Source organism: Trichechus manatus, unplaced genomic scaffold, assembly GCF_000243295.1.
Source record: "Trichechus manatus latirostris isolate Lorelei unplaced genomic scaffold, TriManLat1.0 scaffold00097, whole genome shotgun sequence".
Taxonomy (NCBI): Eukaryota; Metazoa; Chordata; class Mammalia; order Sirenia; family Trichechidae; genus Trichechus; species Trichechus manatus.
Genome location: NW_004444033.1, coordinates 2953719 through 2973672, shown reverse-complemented (window position 1 = coordinate 2973672; position 19954 = coordinate 2953719). Strand labels below are relative to the sequence as shown.

General features: G+C 57.6%; 1 protein-coding gene across 1 annotated transcript in view; it reads right to left on the bottom strand.

Annotated features, from left to right (window-relative positions):
* Positions 1–1689: 1689 nt before the first annotated feature.
* The window catches only part of SND1 (staphylococcal nuclease and tudor domain containing 1), a 503780-nt gene continuing 485515 nt past the window's right edge, over positions 1690–19954 (bottom strand). The window contains exons 17-24 of the mRNA XM_004382627.2: positions 17569–17757; positions 11718–11859; positions 8584–8707; positions 7652–7721; positions 6364–6477; positions 4617–4820; positions 2381–2425; positions 1690–2294 (exon numbers count right to left, since the gene is read on the bottom strand). Of these exons, the coding sequence (XP_004382684.1) occupies positions 2229–2294; positions 2381–2425; positions 4617–4820; positions 6364–6477; positions 7652–7721; positions 8584–8707; positions 11718–11859; positions 17569–17757 (954 nt within the window). The 3' untranslated portion in view covers positions 1690–2228. The remainder of the gene's footprint in view (positions 2295–2380; positions 2426–4616; positions 4821–6363; positions 6478–7651; positions 7722–8583; positions 8708–11717; positions 11860–17568; positions 17758–19954) is intronic.

Below are 19954 nucleotides of genomic sequence, written 5' to 3'. Positions count from 1 at the left end.
CCCAAGGCCAACTCTTCAAAGACTGGACTGTGGGACATAAAATGATACTCGTGGGGAGTGTGCTTCTTAGCTCAAGTAGATACATGAGACTAAATGGACAGCCTCTATTCGGAGGTGAGGTGAGAAGGCAGAGAAGGTCAGGAGCTGGTTGAACGGACATGGGACATTAGGGGTGGAAGGGAAGAGTGTGCAAAGAAAGTATAGGGAGAGCAATTACGCTTACATAACAATGTATGTATAAGTTTTTGTATGAGAGACTAACTTGAATTGTGAACTTTCACTTAAATGACAACATTAAAAAATAAAAAAATATTAAAAAAAAAAGAGTGGGCCTGCCAGCTGGGGGCAGAACAGCTTCTCCAGGCAGGGAGAGTAAGGTAGACTCACTTGGATTCCTCACTGCACTGACTGCTGGGTCCCCTCACGTCTTGCAGAATCCTGACAAACAGGTTAGTGGACCCTAAAGCGTCTGACTCCAGGAGTATACCGCTTGCTCTCAACATTTCTCCCCTCGCTGGATCCTCTCTTGCCCTCCCCTAATGAGCTGCCCTGGGCACAGAAGCACCCATCTCGCTGTGTCTACAGAGTCCTGGTGGAGCCCCATGGAAACCATGGGCCGGAGCAAGTGTGTGGGGAAGAATGCCAGGGGCCCAGAACCTCTGGCTGAGCTGGTCAGCCAAGCCTCACCGTCTCCCTGACCTCCAATGAGATCAAGGGCCAATCTCAGAAGGCAGGCTGAGAGTCACCGCAGGCCATGAAGTACGAGGGGTCGGCAGGAAGACGGCCACTGTGTCTCAGCAGAGAATGTGCCTGGGAGGGGCAGGGCCACGCAGGCACTGCTGTGTTGGAAGAACTAGGCCACGGGGGACAGGGCACCGGGGGTGGTGTCCGCCCCATTGTGCACACGCCTGTGCCCCCCTTTCCCTCCCCATTCCAGCCCTTGAGCAGTGTAATAGGCTCCTCCTTGCACCTTGCCTGGCTGCTCTGGGAGGTCCCCCCGCCGTCCACCATGCGCTATAAGTAGCCTGGGGCTTCTGAGCTTGGGGGTCAGCTCGACCTTGGGGAGACTGAGGTGGATACCTTGGAAAGTCAAACAGAACAAGGGTGGACCTGGACAGACCCACCTCAGGGCACCCTTGTCCTCCCAGCTCCTTTCTCACTCACCCTGTGCCGCCTACCTAGCTTCAGCCTTTATTCCTGTGCAGCAGGAAGTAGGGACATCACCCATTTCCCTCAGTTGATTCCTGTAGGATCTCTGCTGGGGCTCTGGCTGAGCTCACAAGGACCTTGGCTTGCCTCAGGGCAGGCTCACGGCTGCCTGCCTGGTCTGGTAGGCCCATGCCCAGCCTAGCATTCTGTGTACATAGGCGCAGTCCGTCCACATCCCTGGCACCGCAGCCCAGCTGCTGCAAGCCTGTAAGCCCCTGAGGGCAGCCACATGTGATGGGTCCTGACTGATGAGTCAGAAGATCTCCAGCCTTCTGCGTGATGGGCACAGTGACCAGTGATGCCCAGGCCTGGAGTCGCCCGGAAGACTGAGGGGCTACCTGGCTTCCCCCCAATTGGTGATGTCTTTAGGGGACATGGTCAGATATTTGGACGACTACTTAGGGGGTCATTCAAGTACCCAGGTCCCCTCCCAGTGGGGGCTGCAGAGATCCCAGGCGCTGGGCACCACCATGCCCAATGGGGCTGCAGACAGCATGGACTATTTTATTGGGCCTCGAAAGCTTTAAATACAGAATGGGGGAGGGCTGGCGAGGAGGCAGATGTGGACACGTTGGCATTTGAGAATGGACGCATCAGAGAACAAACATAATCAACAGGTGGACAGCGAGCTGGGGCAGAAGGGCGGACAGTCTGAGGTGGTGGTGAGGCGCCCACAGGCAGCTGCCTGGGGCTGCCGGGGTTACCCCTCCACTGTTGCTCTTTCATGTTGCTTCCTGATTTGAGGAAAATTTAAAAAACCACTAACTCCCAATAAAAACACAAAATCAGCTGGGTGAAATGCGAGGGCAGTGCCTGTCACCCCGGAGGACAAGGGCCTGCCCCATGTAAGCCTCGGCTGAACCCCACCCGCCCCGACTCCACCCGACGAGACACTTCCATACGCTGAAGCAAAGCTTGACCCAATCTACACCCCCTGCCTGGGTTCTGGAGCCAAGGGCCCCCCAAGCAGAGTGAGAGGCATTGGCGTGAGCAGTGCTGGGGCCAGACCCGAGTCCTCCTTAGCGGCTGTAGCCAAACTCGTCTGCGTCATCAGCTCGGAAGTCTCCGTAGCGCCACAGGTTCAGCTGCAAGAGAGAAGAGAAAGCGGGTCTTCAGGGGCCGCCGAGCCCCACTCTCAGCACCCTCTGGGGCTCCACAGGTGATAGCTTACCCTGGCACTCTTGGCCGACTCCTGGGCATTCAGGTATTCTGTGATCTGGAGAGATAAGAAGAAAAAGGGTGGGGTCAGGAGAGGGGACTCTCATCCAACCCTGTCAGGCCCTCAGGTCAGGGTCCCACCAAGCCTCTGCTCAACCACCCCCCCCGAGACACCCAAGTCCCCACAGGAAAATCCAAAGTGCACAGCCACACTGGTGTCCTTGGTGGCCCCACTCTGCACTGGCTGCTCCATTTACTGAAACACCCTCCCACCACCACCCCTAACCATCCCATCTGATTGGTGATGTCTTTAGGGGACATGGTCAGATATTTGGACGACTACTTAGGGGGTCATTCAAGTACCCAGGTCCCCTCCCAGTGGGGGCTGCAGAGATCCCAGGCGCTGGGCACCACCATGACCAATGAGGGCTGCAGACAGCATGGACTATTTTATTGGGCCTCGAAAGCTTTAAATACAGAATGGGGGAGGGCTGGTGAGGAGGCAGATGTGGACACGTTGGCATTTGAGAATGGACGCATCAGAGAACAAACATAATCAACAGGTGGACAGCGACATCTTTGATGTGTCCCCTTCTTCATGAGGCCTGAAATGACCCCATTTAGAATCATCCCCATCCATCCCCCCATTCCCTTGGTTCTGCTTCTATCTTTTCTCTCTCCATTGCACTTATCTTCCAGCCTTCCAGTTAGTCTACTAATTTATTATATTTATTTTTATTGCTTGTCTCCTCAGGCTTGGATGTAAGCACTGGGCGAAGATTTGTGTCTCTTTTGCTCCCTAATATATGGCAGGCCCTCAACTTCAACAAATGTCTGCTGAGAAAACGAATAAATGAATGGATGAACAAATGGAAGGTGTGTAGCTCAGGGATTGGGGCAAAAGGAATTTTCTAGACTCCAGAGACATTAGAGGTAGCTTCATGTGAAGGACACTGCCATTGCTAGGGGCTGTCGAGTTGATTCCGACTCCTAGCGACCCCGTGTGACACAGCAGAACTACCTCACAGGGTTTCCTAGGCGGTAATCTTTATGGGAGCACGTCACCAGGTCTTTCTCCTGAGGAGCGACTAGGTGGATTCAAACCAACAAACTTCGGGTTCGCAGCCAAGCACTTAACCACTGTGCACCAGGGCTCCTTATGTGGGGCACTAGGTCTCCAATTGTGCAGGGAACTTCAGCTGACCCACTAGGAGAAATCAGGAAACGGGGGGCCTCCAAGGGGAAGACTAGGGCTCAGGCCTCTCTCCCAAGAGGACAGATGGTGGCAGTTCACGCTGGTGTCTTGATCCAAATGAAATATCAATTTGCACAACCAATGCCCCTGACTCATGAACTACCAATACATTATGTGGCCCTGAGGCGTTAGTGAAAGGGGCCAGGAAAAGGGAACGCAGTGGACAGAATGGAGGAGGAGGGAAGGAGGATGGACTCTGGTTTCCATAGCCTGCCTTCCCACCCCTCACCCTGGTAGGGGAGGAGCTGGGTGCTGCCTGCTGCCTGCTGCTCAGTACCTGCCTTGAGGAGGCTGCGCTGCTTCCTGCCAGCCTATCCCAGGAGGCATTCCTGTCCTGACAGCTGGAAGCAGGGCAGGTCCGCAGCGCGGCCTCCTCTGTTATTCGGTGAGAGGCCAGGGAGGGGCCAGGTACCTAGTCCTGAGGGTCAACACTGAACATGCCAGGCGGGTAACAGGGACCAGCTGTCCCAATGCTCCAATCAGTCCAGCGGGGCAGCAAGGCACCTCACACCCTCGCACTTCACGAAAGGGGAGGCCCGAGCTTCGAAAGGTGACTGCCCTGAGGCCAGACAGCTCCAGCCCCCTATCCTATGGTCTCTTTACACAGGCTACAGGGGCCCTGTCTCTGGGTGCCAAGAGCTAGTTATGGACTTAGAGGTTTTGTGTTAGAGAAAAGGAGAGAATGGGCAGGAGAGCAGGCCAGGCCTCAGCCCTCTCCCTCCTATCCTGGCACGAGCGCTCCAGGCCATCATCACCTGCAGGCACACGCAAAAGCAAACTTTCCGCTCTAGTGTGCAGCTGCATTCTCAGCCAAACCCGCAGCCAGCTGATTTGGGATATAATTAGCTGTATTTATTTTTTTAAGCCCCGACAAACCCACATCCATGCTCTGTCCCCAGCAGGCATGGTAGGATAATAGGTCCCTCCCCCTCACTGCTCCTGGGACGGTCCCCAGGCCCCGTGTGTGATGGGTGGCCATCCCCATGGCACATACCACTTTCTGGAACTGCTTCTCCTTGCGCACTTCCACCATCACCAGCCCCTCCTTCACCAAGCCCAGCCCCACGTCACCCTTGGAGTCAGCGAACTGCAGGGTGACATGGGGGCAGCCGGCGCTCAGGTGCTCCACGTTGAGCAAGCACTGGGTGTTCTGGATGTCCCGGACCACGCTGTCCACGGCATCTGTGCGCGCATCCTCCTGCAGCAGGCACACACCAGGTCACGGGGAGAGGCCTCCACCTCACTCCCCGGTGGATCTCATTAGGGCAGTAAGCGCCCCCTTCCTGTTCTCTCTCTGCCCCTCACCTCAAGCCCATCTGCACACAAACCTGTCCTTCTCCTACCCACCTGTCTGCGTCTCCGAGAAAAGTGGCCTCTTCCCCACCAGAACTGCTCTCGACTCGCTGCCCCAGCCCCTCACTTCCCCCTCTGGGGCGTCTTGCCCAGCACAGTCCCGTCAGGCCCAGCTTGTCGGTCTTCACTCGCGCTGCTACTCAGGCTCTTCAGGCTCAAGTCTCCCGGATCCTCACACATCTCCCTCGGCCTAATGGGTGATACTTGCCCTCAGCCCCTCAGCGTCTTCTGTTTCTCTTCTTCCCTTCACCGGGTTTTGTGAAAACGCAGGAACTACTGTCTGATGCCACTTTCTACCCTACCGTTGATTCTTAGCACCTGTATGGGGGTCACCTCCAGCAACGCTGGTTGTCTCGCTCTGACCTCAGTGCTGAAGCCAAGGGCGTCACCTCGAGCCCTAGCCTGCCGGGCCTCCCTGGGCAGCTGGACATTGCAGACAGGCCTCCCCTTCTAGAAACTAGGGGGTCTGTGAGCCCCTCCTCCGTGGCTGCATGTTCCGCCTTGGGCTCAGGCTGTGGGCATGCCAGCACCTCCTGAGATCTATCTCCTCCCCACCACATCTTCCACATACTCACTCCGGGCAATCCTCTCTGTTCAAGTCCACAATTCTTTCAAGCTAACAATAAGCCACCCAGGGCCCTGAATCTGCTCCTTCTTTTTCCCCCATCTTGGCCAACAGCAGCACACCCACCTAGTCACCCTCATAAGAAACCCAGTGCCATCTTGGATCCCTCCTCTCCCTCGCCCACCCCCTCTGATGTTGCCTCGGTGTCTAAGCCCTGTCCCTCTCGCCCTACCCCCACTCACATGGCCCTGGCCTGGCCACCATTGTCTCTAGCTTGGGCTGTTGAGATGGTCTCCCAGGCATTCCTTTCAGGTTCTCCCCTTCCAATTTCCCTTCCACAATGCCACTAGAACTAACTTTCAAAAACCCATGTGACCACATCACACTTCTGCTGAAAACCCGCCATCGCCCCTCCTTCCAACAGCACAAGGAACACACTCCTTGCCAAGGCAGACACGGCCCTGGCACCTAGGCCCTAACTTACTTTCCCTCTGCATCTCCTGCCACTGCCTGCAAGCCCCCAGGATCCAACTGCGGCGGAAGCGTCTTTCACTAAGCGCACCCTGGACTGCCAAGCCTGCGCATTTCTCAGGAACTAGCTCAGGTGCCTAAGGCCACCTTCTCTGCAGTGTCTTTGCGCCACGTCCACGGTGGAAGCCTAACACTCCCACCTCTTGAGCACTCTGGCTCCTAACAGAGCACCAGTCATTGTTCCCATCTTCTCCTGTCCGCCGGCGAGGGCCTCACAGGGGCTGAGCGTCAACAGACAGGCCCCTCTGGGTGGAAACAGGCTGCTAGAAGGAAGGAAGATGTCTAGACTCACATCTTGGGGCACCTGGATGAAGGCGAAGGCGTACTCTGTGGCTTGAGCTGGCAGCACCCGAGTGCTGAAGGCGGGTGGCAGGACTCCCAGGCGGCTGGACGGCAGGACCTCCCTCTGCAGATGAAGCACCGGGCAGACGGCATCACACACCTAATGCCCCCGGCTCTCAACAGGACAGTGCTCTGTGGCCACGTCTCTGGGGATCTTAACTCTGGGCCTCCCTGCTCGCCCTGCAACTCGGTTCCCCTCAGCCACGTACACAGGCCGAGTCAGTGAAGGTTTAGGAGATGGTGACCGTGCCTGCCAACCCTTCTCACCTCGGCCAGGTGCTGGCACGTTAAAACAATCATGGTGATAACCCTAACCACTGTTTCCATTTCCTTCCAATTCCCTTCCCTCTGGGACAGGGTTCCCTGGCTACTTTCCCACAGGCCAGAGGGTGTTCCAGCTGCTGGCTGGGAGAACAGACCAAGCCTGCCAGCGGTTCCACCTGGGGTGAAGGGTAACCCTAGCCTGAAGCCTGCCCGTGGTTCTGCCCAGGGTGTGGCGTAACCCTAGCCTGGCAGGCCCTCTGCATTCCCAGGTGAGAAGTTGGGGGCACAGCCCTGCTCTGAGCTTTCTGCTAACAGATCCTCAACTGCAGCACTTGAGGAGGGAAGGCAGGAAAGTGGATAACCACAGCCACACCTCAGGAGCACGGCTGTTTCTGGACTACTGAGTACAGTGCCGTGCCTGCAGGGACTCCCTCAGGACTGCCAACAGACTCCCGGGCCCAGCCTGAGACACTTACTCCCAAGGGGACCAGTCACTCTGCCCCCTGTGACTGTCCTTTCCCAGCAAGCCTGGGGTTTGGGATGTGCTGGGGATTGGCAGACGGAACAAAGCCCAGTCCTGGCATGAGCCTGGGAGGGTGGGGTGTAAAGGACCGTCACGGGCTATAGGGGCCCTGGACCCAGTTCTCCAGAGAGGTGAGACAGAAGAGAAGGAACTGCGGTTGTGGCTGTGCCGGGCATGCATTCCTGGGGTTGGGACACAGACATGTCATGTTGCCAGGCTTCTGGCCAGAGACTCCAGTTATGCCCATAACTCAGGGGCCTGGCCTGTTACACACAGGACAGTAGAGATGCCCACACACTCACCACTCTGCCAGTAAAGGAGTCCAGAGCTCAGAGGCACCTTTCAGAGAGCAAATGGACTTGGCCTAGGGTGCTACTGTGTTCAGTGGTCCCTGCAGCCATGTGGGGCCCTCCCGTGCCTTTTCCTCCACCTTCAAGCCCCCAAAACTCACGTTGCCATAATCAATGTAGAAGACGTGCACTTTGGCAGGCGACTCCACTTTCTCTACTCGGGCGCGGTACCTGCAATGGCATCGGGGCTGAGCTCAGGGCCAGCCCAAAGGAGTCTGGCTCCCTGGAGCCTTCGGGATGGCAGGGAAGGGGCCCAGCATGCCCCACCCGGGTTCAGGGTAAACACCATGGGTGCTGCAGAGGGCAGCTCCCAGGCTCCGTCAGGGCCCAACCCAAGGGCCTGGTGGCCACCCTCATATGAAATCAGAGCATAGCTGGGAGCAGAGGGAGGGAGAAGGGAGCATGTGCAGGAGATGAATGTGTCCTCGGGGCATAAAGCAACAAGACTAATGACTAGATTGATGTCTGCTGTTTAACACAGCGCGCTCAACAGCAGCTGTAATTAGCCAGCAGATCTGTCTGGGAGGCCGCAGCAGGGAACACATCCAAGTCACTTCGTCACCTAGGAAGGCCACAAGCTCCACCCTTGGTAGATCAGACATGAGTGACCTTCTCTGGCCTGTGAGAGCTGCTGCTCATGTCCCAGACAGGTGGGCGGAGGTCGGGGCAGCTGGTCTGGGCTCACCGTGAGTGGATTCTGCCCTTACCCCTAGTGACATCATCTTCTATGTGGGTGAGAGGTGTGTCGGGGAGCCCCAGCGAGTCAGCCAGCCAGGGCCCCCACCGCAGAGGGACACCACTTCTGGACTGCAGGGGGCTCACAGGCTAGAGTGCAGGCCCCAGGTGGGTTGTGGGCAGCCAAGGGGGCACCTTGGAGAGCTGGCCGAGGCTGCTATCAACTGCTTGACGGAAGGCAGACTGCTAAGGCACCTGCCCCAGAAGCCAGCGGGCAGTTTTGCAGGCCTCAGTACTGAGGACAGATGTGGTATCAATAGCTCCTGTTAAGGACCCTCTGCCCTGCTCGGTGGCTTACCACTCTCCATCCACGAATTTGGCAATGCAGAACTCTCCCCGGCGGGGGGCGTAGGAGCCCTCCACAGGTGGGTGGCTGGCGATGTCGTTGCGCATGTTCTCCATCAGCTTCTCCAGCTGGGTGCCTGCAGGGGAAGGGGGCAGTGAGAACCGGGTCCATTCATGGAGGCTTCTCTCCAGATGGGGCTGGGGTGGTCTGTGAGCCTGGGCAGCGAGCGGGATGTGAAATCCCACAGGGCGTCTGCAGCACTGCTGTCCCCAGCCCTTGTCCTCAAGGTTTCCTCACCCATCCTCAGAAGTGGGACTGGTGACTCGAAGACACTCAGGGCCTTGCTTTCCCACTGCTCGGCCCCAGCTATGGAAGACCCTGGAATGCATGTGGCTCTGATCATGGAAGCAGAGAAGCGACTGAAGCTGCTCCAGCCAAGCCCAGTGAGTTTGCCAGCCTGCGCCCCATTCCCACGAAGGGAACTGAGGTGGTGACAGGCAGCAGCCACACTTTCCTGAAGGAGAGGCCCAGACAGCCTGTGACAAGGAACAGGCCTCAGGCACTGACATATGAAAGGCAGGGGAGCTGGGCCCAGAGCCTGTGGATATTCAAACTTGGCCGCTCTGACACTTGCCCCTGGAAGACACCCTCCAGCTCAGTGCCTCTTCTCAGTCGGGGGGTTCTTCTTCCCTGTCCTGTCTTTTCCTAATGACTCTGGCTTGGGGTCAGCAGTCCCTGCTGCTTGTCGTCCTGGTTTTCTTCTGTAGTGCAGGCCCTCCCCACCCCGACTCTGCTAGGCATCAGACCCCTGTGGCATCCCATCATCTCCCTTCTGGTTCAGACTCTAGTCCAGCATCAAACCCTTTTGCTCCCTCCCCTCTCAGACCTGTAAGGAAGGTGGCTGGTGGGATCAAGCTGGGGTTCCTCTCCAAAGCTCCAGGGCCTAACACCACCCTGTAACAGGTGTGCGACAGGTTTGTGGAGTTCACACTTGCCAGGCGGCCTTACACGGTCCTTGGCTATGTTTGTTTCTGCCACTACATCGAGCTCTTCAAGGCACAGACCACTGCTCACTCAGTTCCGTTTATGCTCTCAAGGCCAAGGAGAATCCCTGAGGCATGTGGGGGCTTAACAATTCAATTGTGTTGAAAATGAGCTCTGTATATGCACGCGAGGGTGTGTACACCAGACCTGTGCATGGTACTGTCCCCTAAACTCACAGGACTCAGAACAGGGCCTGTCAGGGGGCAGCTGAGCTTCTCCTACCTGGCTGTAGACCCTCAATAGTCTCCATAGAGAGTTTTCTTTGCCTGCAGACAGTGAAATTCCAGGGACCAAGGAGAAGTTGCTACACAGACACGTTCTTCCCTTACTTGGTCTCCTTTTCTTCTTTCCCTCCTCCAAGGGCTCAGAAGCAGGACTTGCCTCCTGTGAACAGGCAAAGCCCTCCAGATGGGCCTTCCACAGACCTGGCTGGTCATTTGCAGCTAATGGCAATGTTCCCGAAAGCAGGCTTTAATAGAGGAGGGGACAGGGCGAGAGGATGCCCTAAGAGGGGGTGAATGGTTTCAAAGGAGGGTGGCTGTGGCTGCTGCTTCCAGGATTCGATGGCACTGCCTGAGGCGGGTGCTCTCTGGAGCCCAAAACCTGTCTCCAGGTGGCTGCCAGGCAGCTCCTCACCCCCTCCTCCTATGGCGTTCTAAGAGGATGTGGTTGTCTTCCTTTCCTCATTCTCTGCCTTTGAGACACTCATTTGTGTCCTTGCTTCCCAGGGCTTTAGGGAGGGCCAATCGGGGTACAGGGCAGTCAGCGTAAGACTCTGAGGTTAGAGACACGGGGCCCCTCCCTTTCAATGGCCTTGAGCCCTGGAGCTTTGCCCCTGGAGACATCAGGGCCTGTTGTATTCAAGGCGGATCCTCCCCAGCAGGCCCAATGGCCAGGGGGAGCTGTCGCCCGGGAGTCACCGTACCCCAGTAGGGTCTTTGAGCTCCCTTTTCCCCAAGCTCTGAGGGCCATCCTGCCTGGCTCTCTGCTCAGGAGCAGCTCTTGTCCCTGTGTGGGCGGTCACCACAGGACTCCTTCTCTGTCACACACCCCAGACCCAGGAGCTGGCTGCCTCGGGTTCATTCCAAGGCAGGTGTTGGTCCAGCTTTCACCAGGGATGCAGCCTCAAGAGAACCTGTTCCTGAAGGCTCCTCAGCTCCGGCCCTCCCCTCCTAAGCAGAGCCAAAGCCAGCCCAGGGCCAGAAGCGGTCAGCTTTTCCTGGTGCAATGACACTGCCACAGAAGCAGCTGCTGGGGAAATAGCATTAGCAGGGAAGCGGCTGGGACGAGGCTGTCGGCAGTCTGCAGCAGGCCTGGCGGTGGGCAGACACGCATCCTGCCGTCACGGCGCAGCCTTCAGTGCCAGTGACATCTCCAGCACCCTCTTCCTTGCAAGGAAGGGACATGGCGGGGGAGGGGACGGAGAGTAAAGGGGGTGAGGTGGAAGGGGGCCGAGGGGCCCACAGTGCAGTGCTGGGAGAGCTATCTGCCATCAGACACCTGAGGTCTCTCTGCCTGGGGGACCCCAGCCACAGGAGGAAGGAGGAGAACAGAGAGGAGAGGGTCCTCAGGAAGACTGCCCACGGGGTGACTTCCCTGAGTGAGCGCGGCCTGTTTCCATGGAGACTGGCTACCACTCAGGGCTGTGTTAACCTCTGGAGAAGGAGAAAGCCCAGCAGAGACAAGCCCAGGCTCTCCCTCCTCCTCCTGCTCCCCAAGGAGACCAAGGGCTGAGGGGTTTGTGCTTCCTGACCACACACCATCTGTTTGTCGCTTCCTAAGAGGCTCTGAGGGTCACAGGTCCCCCCATCTAGCCCAGTCGGGGTGTCTGGGAGCAAAACAATTATCCAAGAGTCTCTAAGAGGCACCCAGACAAAACCTGTGATCTTGCCAGTTCTCGGAGGACCTACCCAGCCGCACCCACATACCTCAGCACCCCCCGGTCTCACTGTGGGTTCACGAAATGACCCTCGAGTCTAGAGAGCAGGGCAGTGGGGCCTGGGGGTGGGGGGCAGCTGTAAATTACTGGGGACCTCCTGGAATCCCTGGGCCCGGGCCTTCTCCCACTGAACAGCCTCGGGGCCGCCGGGTCAGAGCCTCACCAGTCTCCACATCCTGCACGTAGAAGTGCAGGTCGTCGGTGATCTCGGTCACAAACACTGGCTTATAGCTGGCTGACCGCTCCTTCTCCTCCAGCACGGGCACCACCTCCTCCACGGGCTGCTCCTCATAGTGGGCCCAGACCTGCAGACAGGAAGGAGATTAGGAAGTGGATTCAGACAGGGCCTGGGAAAGGGGCATGGAGTGGATGTGGGGGTCACCGCAGAGTGTGAAGGGCCTGCTGGGCTAAGCCCTGTGCCCTCCTGCCTCTGAGGGGGAAGGATGGGGCCTCTGAAGTTCTTCTGGTTCTCAAATTCTGGTCGGCAGGCTGGTCTCCCAGGCCCACTGAATTACAATCTCAGTTATCAGGGTCTCAGAGAGAAGTGAGAGAAACAAAAACAGGCCAAGCTGTGGAGGGGGTCCTCCTCACTGTGCAAGAACACCTCTCCTCAGCAACTTGTCTTTCCTGGCCTCCTCCCCTCACCCTGAGCAGGACCCCTCCTCCCTCCCTGGCCCTCTCTCCCTTTCCCCTAGCCCTGGGCTGTCAGGGCAACAGCCGCTCAGAAGCTGATACAGCTGTGACAGCTCGTCAAGTCCAATCCCACGGCCAGGAGATCATCCGAGTTGCAAGGCCTGTCAGAGCAGAGAAGTGAGGTGGCTTCCCAGCCGAGCAGGAGGACGGGGTGACAGGTGGGACTGGACCACACAGGGTCCCACAGACACAGCACAGCACAGCAATAAGCTGGTAACAGTAGTAGCCCAAACCTACGTGCTTACTAGGTGCCAGGCGCCATTCTAAACATCCTGCATGCAGTAACTCATTTAATTCTTACAACAGTTGTTGAGTAGGTACTGTTATTGTCAGCTGCCATCGAGTCAGCTCCGACTCACGGTGCTCTCATGTGTAACAGAACGAAACACTGCCTGGTCCTGTGCCCTCCTCACGACATTGTTATGTTTCAGCCCACTGTTGTGGCTACTGTGTCAATCCATCACGTGGAGGGTTTCCCTCGTTTTTGCTGACCCTCTGCTAAAGTAGAGTATATATTACTACAGTATTATCCTTGTTTCACAAATGGGGAAACTGAGGCACACAGGCCTGCTCAAGTCATGCAGCTATACGTCATGGAGCCAGGATTTGAGCACGGCAGCCTGGCTCTCATCTCTGAGGGGCCTCCTGGGGACAAAAGGCAGCACTGAGCAGTGGGAGAAGCTGTCAGTGGGGAGACATTTGTCCCTCGCTACCCTTTAATTTGCTCTTTGCCTTTGCTCATTCCCATGTAAAATGAGGTGGTTAGTTTGACTCACAGTCACTGAGATCCTCTCTCTCAGGTGATATGCAGGTTCCTGGGTGGCCCAGGATGCAGCTGAAGAGCAGGAATACTGGGATTACTGACAGCCTTGGGTCACCCTACAGAGTTGGAATGAGTGTCCAAGGCTCCCGTGCCCGGGGAGGCTATGGGTGGTGGTGGATGGCTTACAGAGATGGAGACAGCTCCTTGGCTGAACCTTCCTGCCATCCCACAGAGCAGGGCTTCTGAGCTTGAGCTGGTGGGGCCTGGGCCTGGGCTCTAACCCAACAGTTCCTGACCCCATTCACCCTCCAGGCTCTAGACACCCTCACCCCTGCCCCATCACCACCACCACTCCCCTGTCCCCCAGCACCCAGAGGCCTGTGCACACACCACTGCTTTCCATGGCCAGCCCTGGTGGTCAGAAGACAAGAGGCAGGGGTAGGACTCAACTCAGCTTCAGACAGACTACAGGCTCTTGGCCTCACTCCTTGAGCGCCCACCTACCCACATGGGAATGGTGGGCCTGACCTTTCAGACTTCCACGTGAATGGGCCTCTCCAATCAAAGGCACTCTGGGGACATGCACAGACACGTCCAATCCCGAGGCCTCAGTCTCCTGGGCCTCTCTGGCTGGAAGCTCCTAGCAAGTGTCCACTTGGCCAGTCGTTCCCATTGACGCTCTGGGCTCCTCCCAGCCCTTGGGGACCCTTGTAGCTCCGAGGATCGATGGGACTCTGGCTGCTCTGAGAGACTGTCAGCATGGCCTCACAGGAGCTGGAGCTGCACCTGCCACCTCCTGGCCCAGAGAAACTACCCTCCTCACTCTGCTCTCTCTTCTCCTCTCTTTCCTCTTCCTCCTTGCTCCCTCCCTTACCCAATCCCAGGCGCCTCCCCAGGCTGGTTGTCTGTCAGTCTGGTGAGCCTGAGAGCCTTTTGGTGCTCCAGTGTGAAGCGTGCCCAGCTTCCCCAGCTGTGGGGGGAGGAGGCTCCTCAGCCTTGCTGATGAATTGGGAACAGACTGACAGGGTGAGAGCAGAAACTGCTAATGACTCCTCAAGTAAGAGTGCTTCAGGCAACACCATTAGGCCTCCTCCTCAGGGAGAGGGGGTGGAGCTTCTCTAGAGCAGGTTCAGTTGGGCTGGCAGCTGAAGGTCAGGGAGGAGGCAAACAAGGGCCTGGGGATGGCCTCAGCCCCTTGCTCCCACGAGAAGGAGGGCGGCAGTAGGTGCTCCATAGCTAGGCCTGCAGCTTGCTGGGGGGAGGTGAGGAGCAGTGGGGTATACGCTGCTACCTGCGTTGAGAGGGCAACAAGAAGCCAGGTCTCTCCACACAAGGAGCTTGGCGCCTGAGGTGGCCAAGAAGCACTCACAGAGTAGAGAGGAAATGCTGCTCCTCAGATAAAGGCACTCGCCTCCTGAGGATGCACTTGGCCTTATGAACAGTAGAGTCGTGAAGGAAGCCGGTTCCCACGTTCCCTGGTAAAGGTAGCCTGGCCAGGGGGCTTCTTGATGGGGAGGAGTCAGTCAGCTGGCACAAGGCAGGCTACCCTCTCCCCGGCCTGAACACACTGATTTATGTTGCCCCACTGCAGAACCAGGGCAGGGAAGAGACACACGCATTAGTGGGACACCCACCTGGCCACTTCCCCACAGCCCCCAAGTCCTCTCACAGCCCAAAGTCGTGACAAGAATCCCCATGGCTGATATTCCTCCTCCTGGGCCTCTGGGGACACAGCAAGGACAGCCCAAAGACCCCTTCTAGGAGGAACAGTAAATGCACACAGACAGAGCTACCCCAGGCTCTGGAAGACAGAGAACCATCCCCACAGTCAAGATCTGTGATTCTCTGAGCCTTTGCAGGAGGAAAGCAGCCAACCTGGGGATGCTGGGGGCCCACCGACAGGGGTCTGCTCCACTCTCAGACCAGCTCCAGGGGGCTTGGTGGGGAGGCCTGTCCAGTTACTCTCTCACTTATGGCCGGCTTGTGGCCAGGCTGGGGAAGGGCCTCTGTCCTGCTTCAAGGCAGGGGCCACGAAGGGGCTCTGATCTGGGCAGGGCCCCTCAATGGCCCCTCCACGGCCCCTGCTACAGATCAAAGTTTTCAATGGACAAGGGACATGCCTCTTCCCTACCTCATCAGCTCTGGGCTGCTCTGCCTCAGGCTCCTGCCTCATTCAGGAAACCACCCCGCCAGACAGGCTTTCTCTCCTCTGTCCTCTCCCTGCTGGGCCCTCCCTCTCCGGAGGTGGGGAGTGTGCTCTGGGGATCCACTGGCTGGAAACTTTCCTTTCTAAATCTGACTTAATATTGAGGCTCCCAGGGGCAGGGCTGGCACAGGGCCAGGGTAGCGGAGGCCTTCAAACCCGCAGCGGGGAAGCCAAGCTCAATAAAACCCAATCAATGGCCAATCCAGCCTGTCCAGGGATTGCTGGGCCAAGGGGGCGGGGGGTGCAGCCCAGGCGCCTGCCATCTGCGGGCCGCCTCAGTCCTCGGATCTGCCCGGGATCCCTGATGGGAGTGGAAGGGGCCCACTCTTCTGCAGGGCGTAGGGGGGAATACGATGGCAGGGAGACCAGCATTGCCAGACCCCAACGACACACGCACATGCATGCACATGCCACCACTCTGCACTCTCCTTCCCACAAAACCTCCCCATGTCACCCTCCCTTGGACAGCTGGCAGGGAAGGTATGAACATCATGCACCCTGACCCCACCATGGTCTCTTAACCCTCATATGCCTGTCACTCTACGGTTAAGGCAGCCCTCCTGGGGTCACAAGTGGGAAGGCTGAGGACCCTGGGGACATTCCCAGCTGGCCACTAAATTTTCTCGGCCATCCAGGCAGCTCTGCTCATGGTGCTCCTAGGAACCAGCCCCATGATGAAGAGGAAGGCCACCGAGGAAGAAGAAGGCCACCGGGGCTTCCCTAGGGGGGAAGCCCTCCTGCCTCCCTTGAAGGCGGCAGGGGTGTGCAGGAGAGAGGCCCAGAGGGCAGGTGGCTCTGCACTGAGACTTGTGCCTGGAATAGGACCAGGCAGGCTGCACAGGTAATGAATGATTGGTCATGATTGCGTGGCACCAGCAAAAAATGGTGACTTGGGCTCTTTGGGATAAATCCACTGGACAGAAAATAAAGGGCCTCACCCTCCACCTCAGGTCCCTTTGGGGTCTCTGCTCTCTGAGGGAGGAGGACCCCCAGAATCGAAGAGGCAGCTTCTAGGCTCACTTGCTGAGCAGCCGGGAGCAGGGCCCAGGGGCCAAGATGCCTTCAGAACCTGGGCCTTCAAGCTCGTGCTTGCCACACTGAGCCCATGGCTAACTCTTCCGGAAGGTCCAGCTGTGTGCACGCCAGGCCCAGGAACTGCCTCTCCCATCCCCCTGAAGCAGGCAAGGTACACGGGGGCTGTCTTCTTGGAAGCTGCTACAGACAGGAAACCCAAGTGAAAGTCGTGCGGCCCCTTCCTGTAGGAGCTGAGGCTGCTGCTTCCCCTGCTGCTTTAGAAGGCAGGCTTTGCTGTGAGCAGGAGTGGAACGAGGAAGAGGGCTCTGAGGGCTCATGGAGGCTGCTCCTCAAAGCAGGGACACCATTCCCCCCGGAGTCCTTCCACCACCAAAGGGTTGGTAGTCTGTGCTAATTTCCAGGGGCGGGAAGGGAAGATACTGAGAGATCCAGGAGGGGAAGCGATGTATCCCCTCTTGGAGGGAAAGAGGCCCTGAAGGAGGTGGTGGCGCTCTCTAGCCCGGAAGCCCCCCACTCATTTTGGCAGGTGTCTGGGCCTTGGCTTGGGGAAGCAAGTTGTGAGCCAGATGGCTGCCCCATGGGGAAGGAAACGTTTATTCCTGGAACAAATTAATGGCTCAGCACGGATGTCCCACGAAATCTTCCTCAAGCTCCGAGGAGCCCTGACAAATTGGCGGCCGGCTGATTTATCCCTGTCATCGGGGCCGGGCCCTAAGTCAGCAGCGACAGGCTGAGGGCGGGGGTGCTCAGGCTGGCTCCCACCACCAAACTACTGGGTTACTTAATCGTCCATTTGTTTCCAAAAGCTGCTTTCCGACCCACCCCCTTGTCTCCTCAGTGCAGCATCTGCAGAGGCTGATGGGCGGTAAATCTGCTGTCCTAACAGCTTTATCCATCTCCTGGGGCAGCTTCCAGAATGGGCTTCCCTGCAGGGCCCTGTGAGGGAAATTCAGCCCGTCCACTCCTGAGGCCCTGAGGGAAGAGTCTGGCTGGGAAGGAGAGACTCCCCAGTACCCTTCCCCCAGGGGCTCCCCTGGAGCTCCTCACTGCTCCAATGTCATCTTCCAGGTCCACTAGAGCAGGCCTGACAACGGTGCTGAGCCGCTCTGGGGACCAGAGCCCATATCCACCTCAGCTCTGCAAGAGACGACGACTGAGGGGCCTAACTGGCCTGGGGTCTGAGACTAACACCACCCCAGCCACTCAGTGGGGAGACCACAGCAATGTTAGGGTGAAGCAGGGAGAAGGTTTGGAGAGGGCCCGAGCTGAGGGAGTGGTACCCGTGCCCCCCACCGCCAGGCCCGCTTCCACCCACACCTTCTCCTTCTTCTGTTTCGCGGCCTCCTCGGCAGACAGCAGGGACTTGTAGTAAGAGCTGCGCTCGGCAGTGAAGTGGACCTTGGAGAGTGCGTGCTCCACCAGCAAGACGGACAGGTTAGCGCCCTCGATGTGCAGCCAGCCGATGAAGTTGCCAGCCTTGTCCATGCTCTCCACCTCCACCTCCACCTGGGGAGCAGAGAGAGGGGTGTCAGCCTGCAGGGGGCAGTCCCAGGCAAGCAGGGCCTGTACACAGAGGGAGAGCAGCTCCAAGGCCCCCACAGGCTGCCACGAGGGCCCCGGGCAGCCCGCAGCACCCTCACTCCATGTGACAGCAGCAGCTGGAATGAGGAGAGGGAAGGGAAGCAGAATAGCAGGAGCTCTTGGGAGCCCTGTACTGCCAGCCCCTCTCAGAACCCTTCACTTCAGTTCCTGAAGTTGGGTCTAAGGTTTTTAGCTTCTCACATTCCAGAACCACTCTTAATAGGTTTCTCAATGACAAGCAACTTCAAAACTTCCCTCCCATCACAGATCCCTTTCTCTTCCTTTTAACAGAGAGCTTCGACTCTCCTCAGTGCCGGTGAGGGAGTGAGAGAGTGAGTGAATGAGTGAGTGAGTGAGTGAGAGTGTGTGTGTGTGTGTGTGTGTGTGCGCGCGTGCATGTGCGTGTGTGCGCGCGCACACGTGTATCTGGGGTCAGCAGCAAGGAAGGAAGCACGCTAGCTGTGGAGATGTCCCCTTCTTCTTCAGCATCCACCCCCAGCTCTGTGCTAGGAAGACAGGTGGGCCCCGAGGGAGCCAGGCAATCTCTGGGGAGGGTGCCTGTGTTCCTACGCGAACAGCTGACTGAATTAATGTTTAACGAAGGTACTGAAAGAGGCTGCCATGAAAGCCGGGTTTAGAGGGAGGAGGGGAGGTGGGGCAGAAAGCCAGTGGGAACTGCACCCACACACGAGGGCAGGTATGGGCGACCCCAGCAGGAGGCTGACCGGGAAGGAGCAATTGGAAGGCTGTGGTCACTTCCATAAGCCTGGACCGTGGGTCAGGTTTGTGGGCTGAACCCAGGAGCCCTCAAGGATCCCCACAGGGCTCCAGAGCTCCTAGGAGGGCCACCGCCACAGTGGGCCTCCTCCCAGACCTCGGACCCTAGCCCCGACCACTGCTCCCCGGAGAGACAGCCACACTGACATGCCCAGGCAGTGGCCGATCAGCTCCCACCTCCCCCGCGTTCTCATGAAGGTAATGGCCCAGGAAAAATTTCTTCTTTCTCTCCCGACCCTGCTGATGGGGACTATAAACGTCTTTGCTGCCAAATGTAAAAACTTGTATTAATTTAAACGGCTTCAAGCTGGATTAAGCAATAAAATGAATGTCTAAATACCTGGGAATTCGATGGAGCCTGGGCTGGAGCCAGTGGCAGCCACCTAGGGCAGGGGGCTAAGAGGTGGTGTGGGGGCCAGCAGCCCACCACCGTGGCAGAGCTGACTTGGGAGGGTGATGTCAAGGGTCAGGACTCCCCGGGAGTGGACAGAGGTGTCTGGGTGTGCAGGGAGGAAATGGGAGAGAAAGGGGGCCCAGGCCAGGGCGGCAGGACTCTGGCTTCCTCCACCCCGAGCACCCTCTTCCTACTTGAGGCCCACAGTTAACCCTTTCAATGGAGATGCAAGTTCAACAATCACTGAAGTTTGCCTGCGGTACAGAGGGAGAGATACAGAGTCTACTAGAGCTAGAAAAACAATAATATATAGATCCGGCTCAGCTTGCTTATTTTGTAGATGGGGAAACTGAGGTACAGAGAAGGGATGTATAGTCAGTAAGAGGCAGAGGTGAGAGCAGAATCCAGGTTTGCCAGTTCCCAGCCTGTTGCTAGAGGAGTCCCTGGGTGGCACAAACAGCTAATGCGCTGGGCTGCTAATGGAGGTTTGAGTCCACCCAGAGGCGCCTTGGAAGAAAGGCCTGGCGATCTACTTCTGAAAAATCAGCCCTGAGTCAGAATTGACTCAACAGCAACTAACAACAACAGCAATAACAAAAACCCTAAGGAGCACAGTTCTACTCTGACACACACGGGGTCACCATGAGTAGGAATCGACTTGCTGGCTGGCCTCTTGGCTTGGTTTTGGCTTGCCTTCTCTACACTGCCTCCTAGTGGGGAGCAGAAAACACTCTTCCCTCACCCCGCCCCCTTTTCCACAGCCTTCTGTTTCTGGCTCAGTCCTTCTTTCCCCCAGGTACACTTCTGACTTCCCACTGGGCTAACGCCAGCTCCTCCAAGATCTAGGACCCGGGACCCTGCAGCTCAGTGATAGAACTTGGTGCAAGTGTCGGGACATGGATTCTTGCTGCCCCTCAGCTGGGCCAGGCCTACCCAACCCAGCACCAGCTG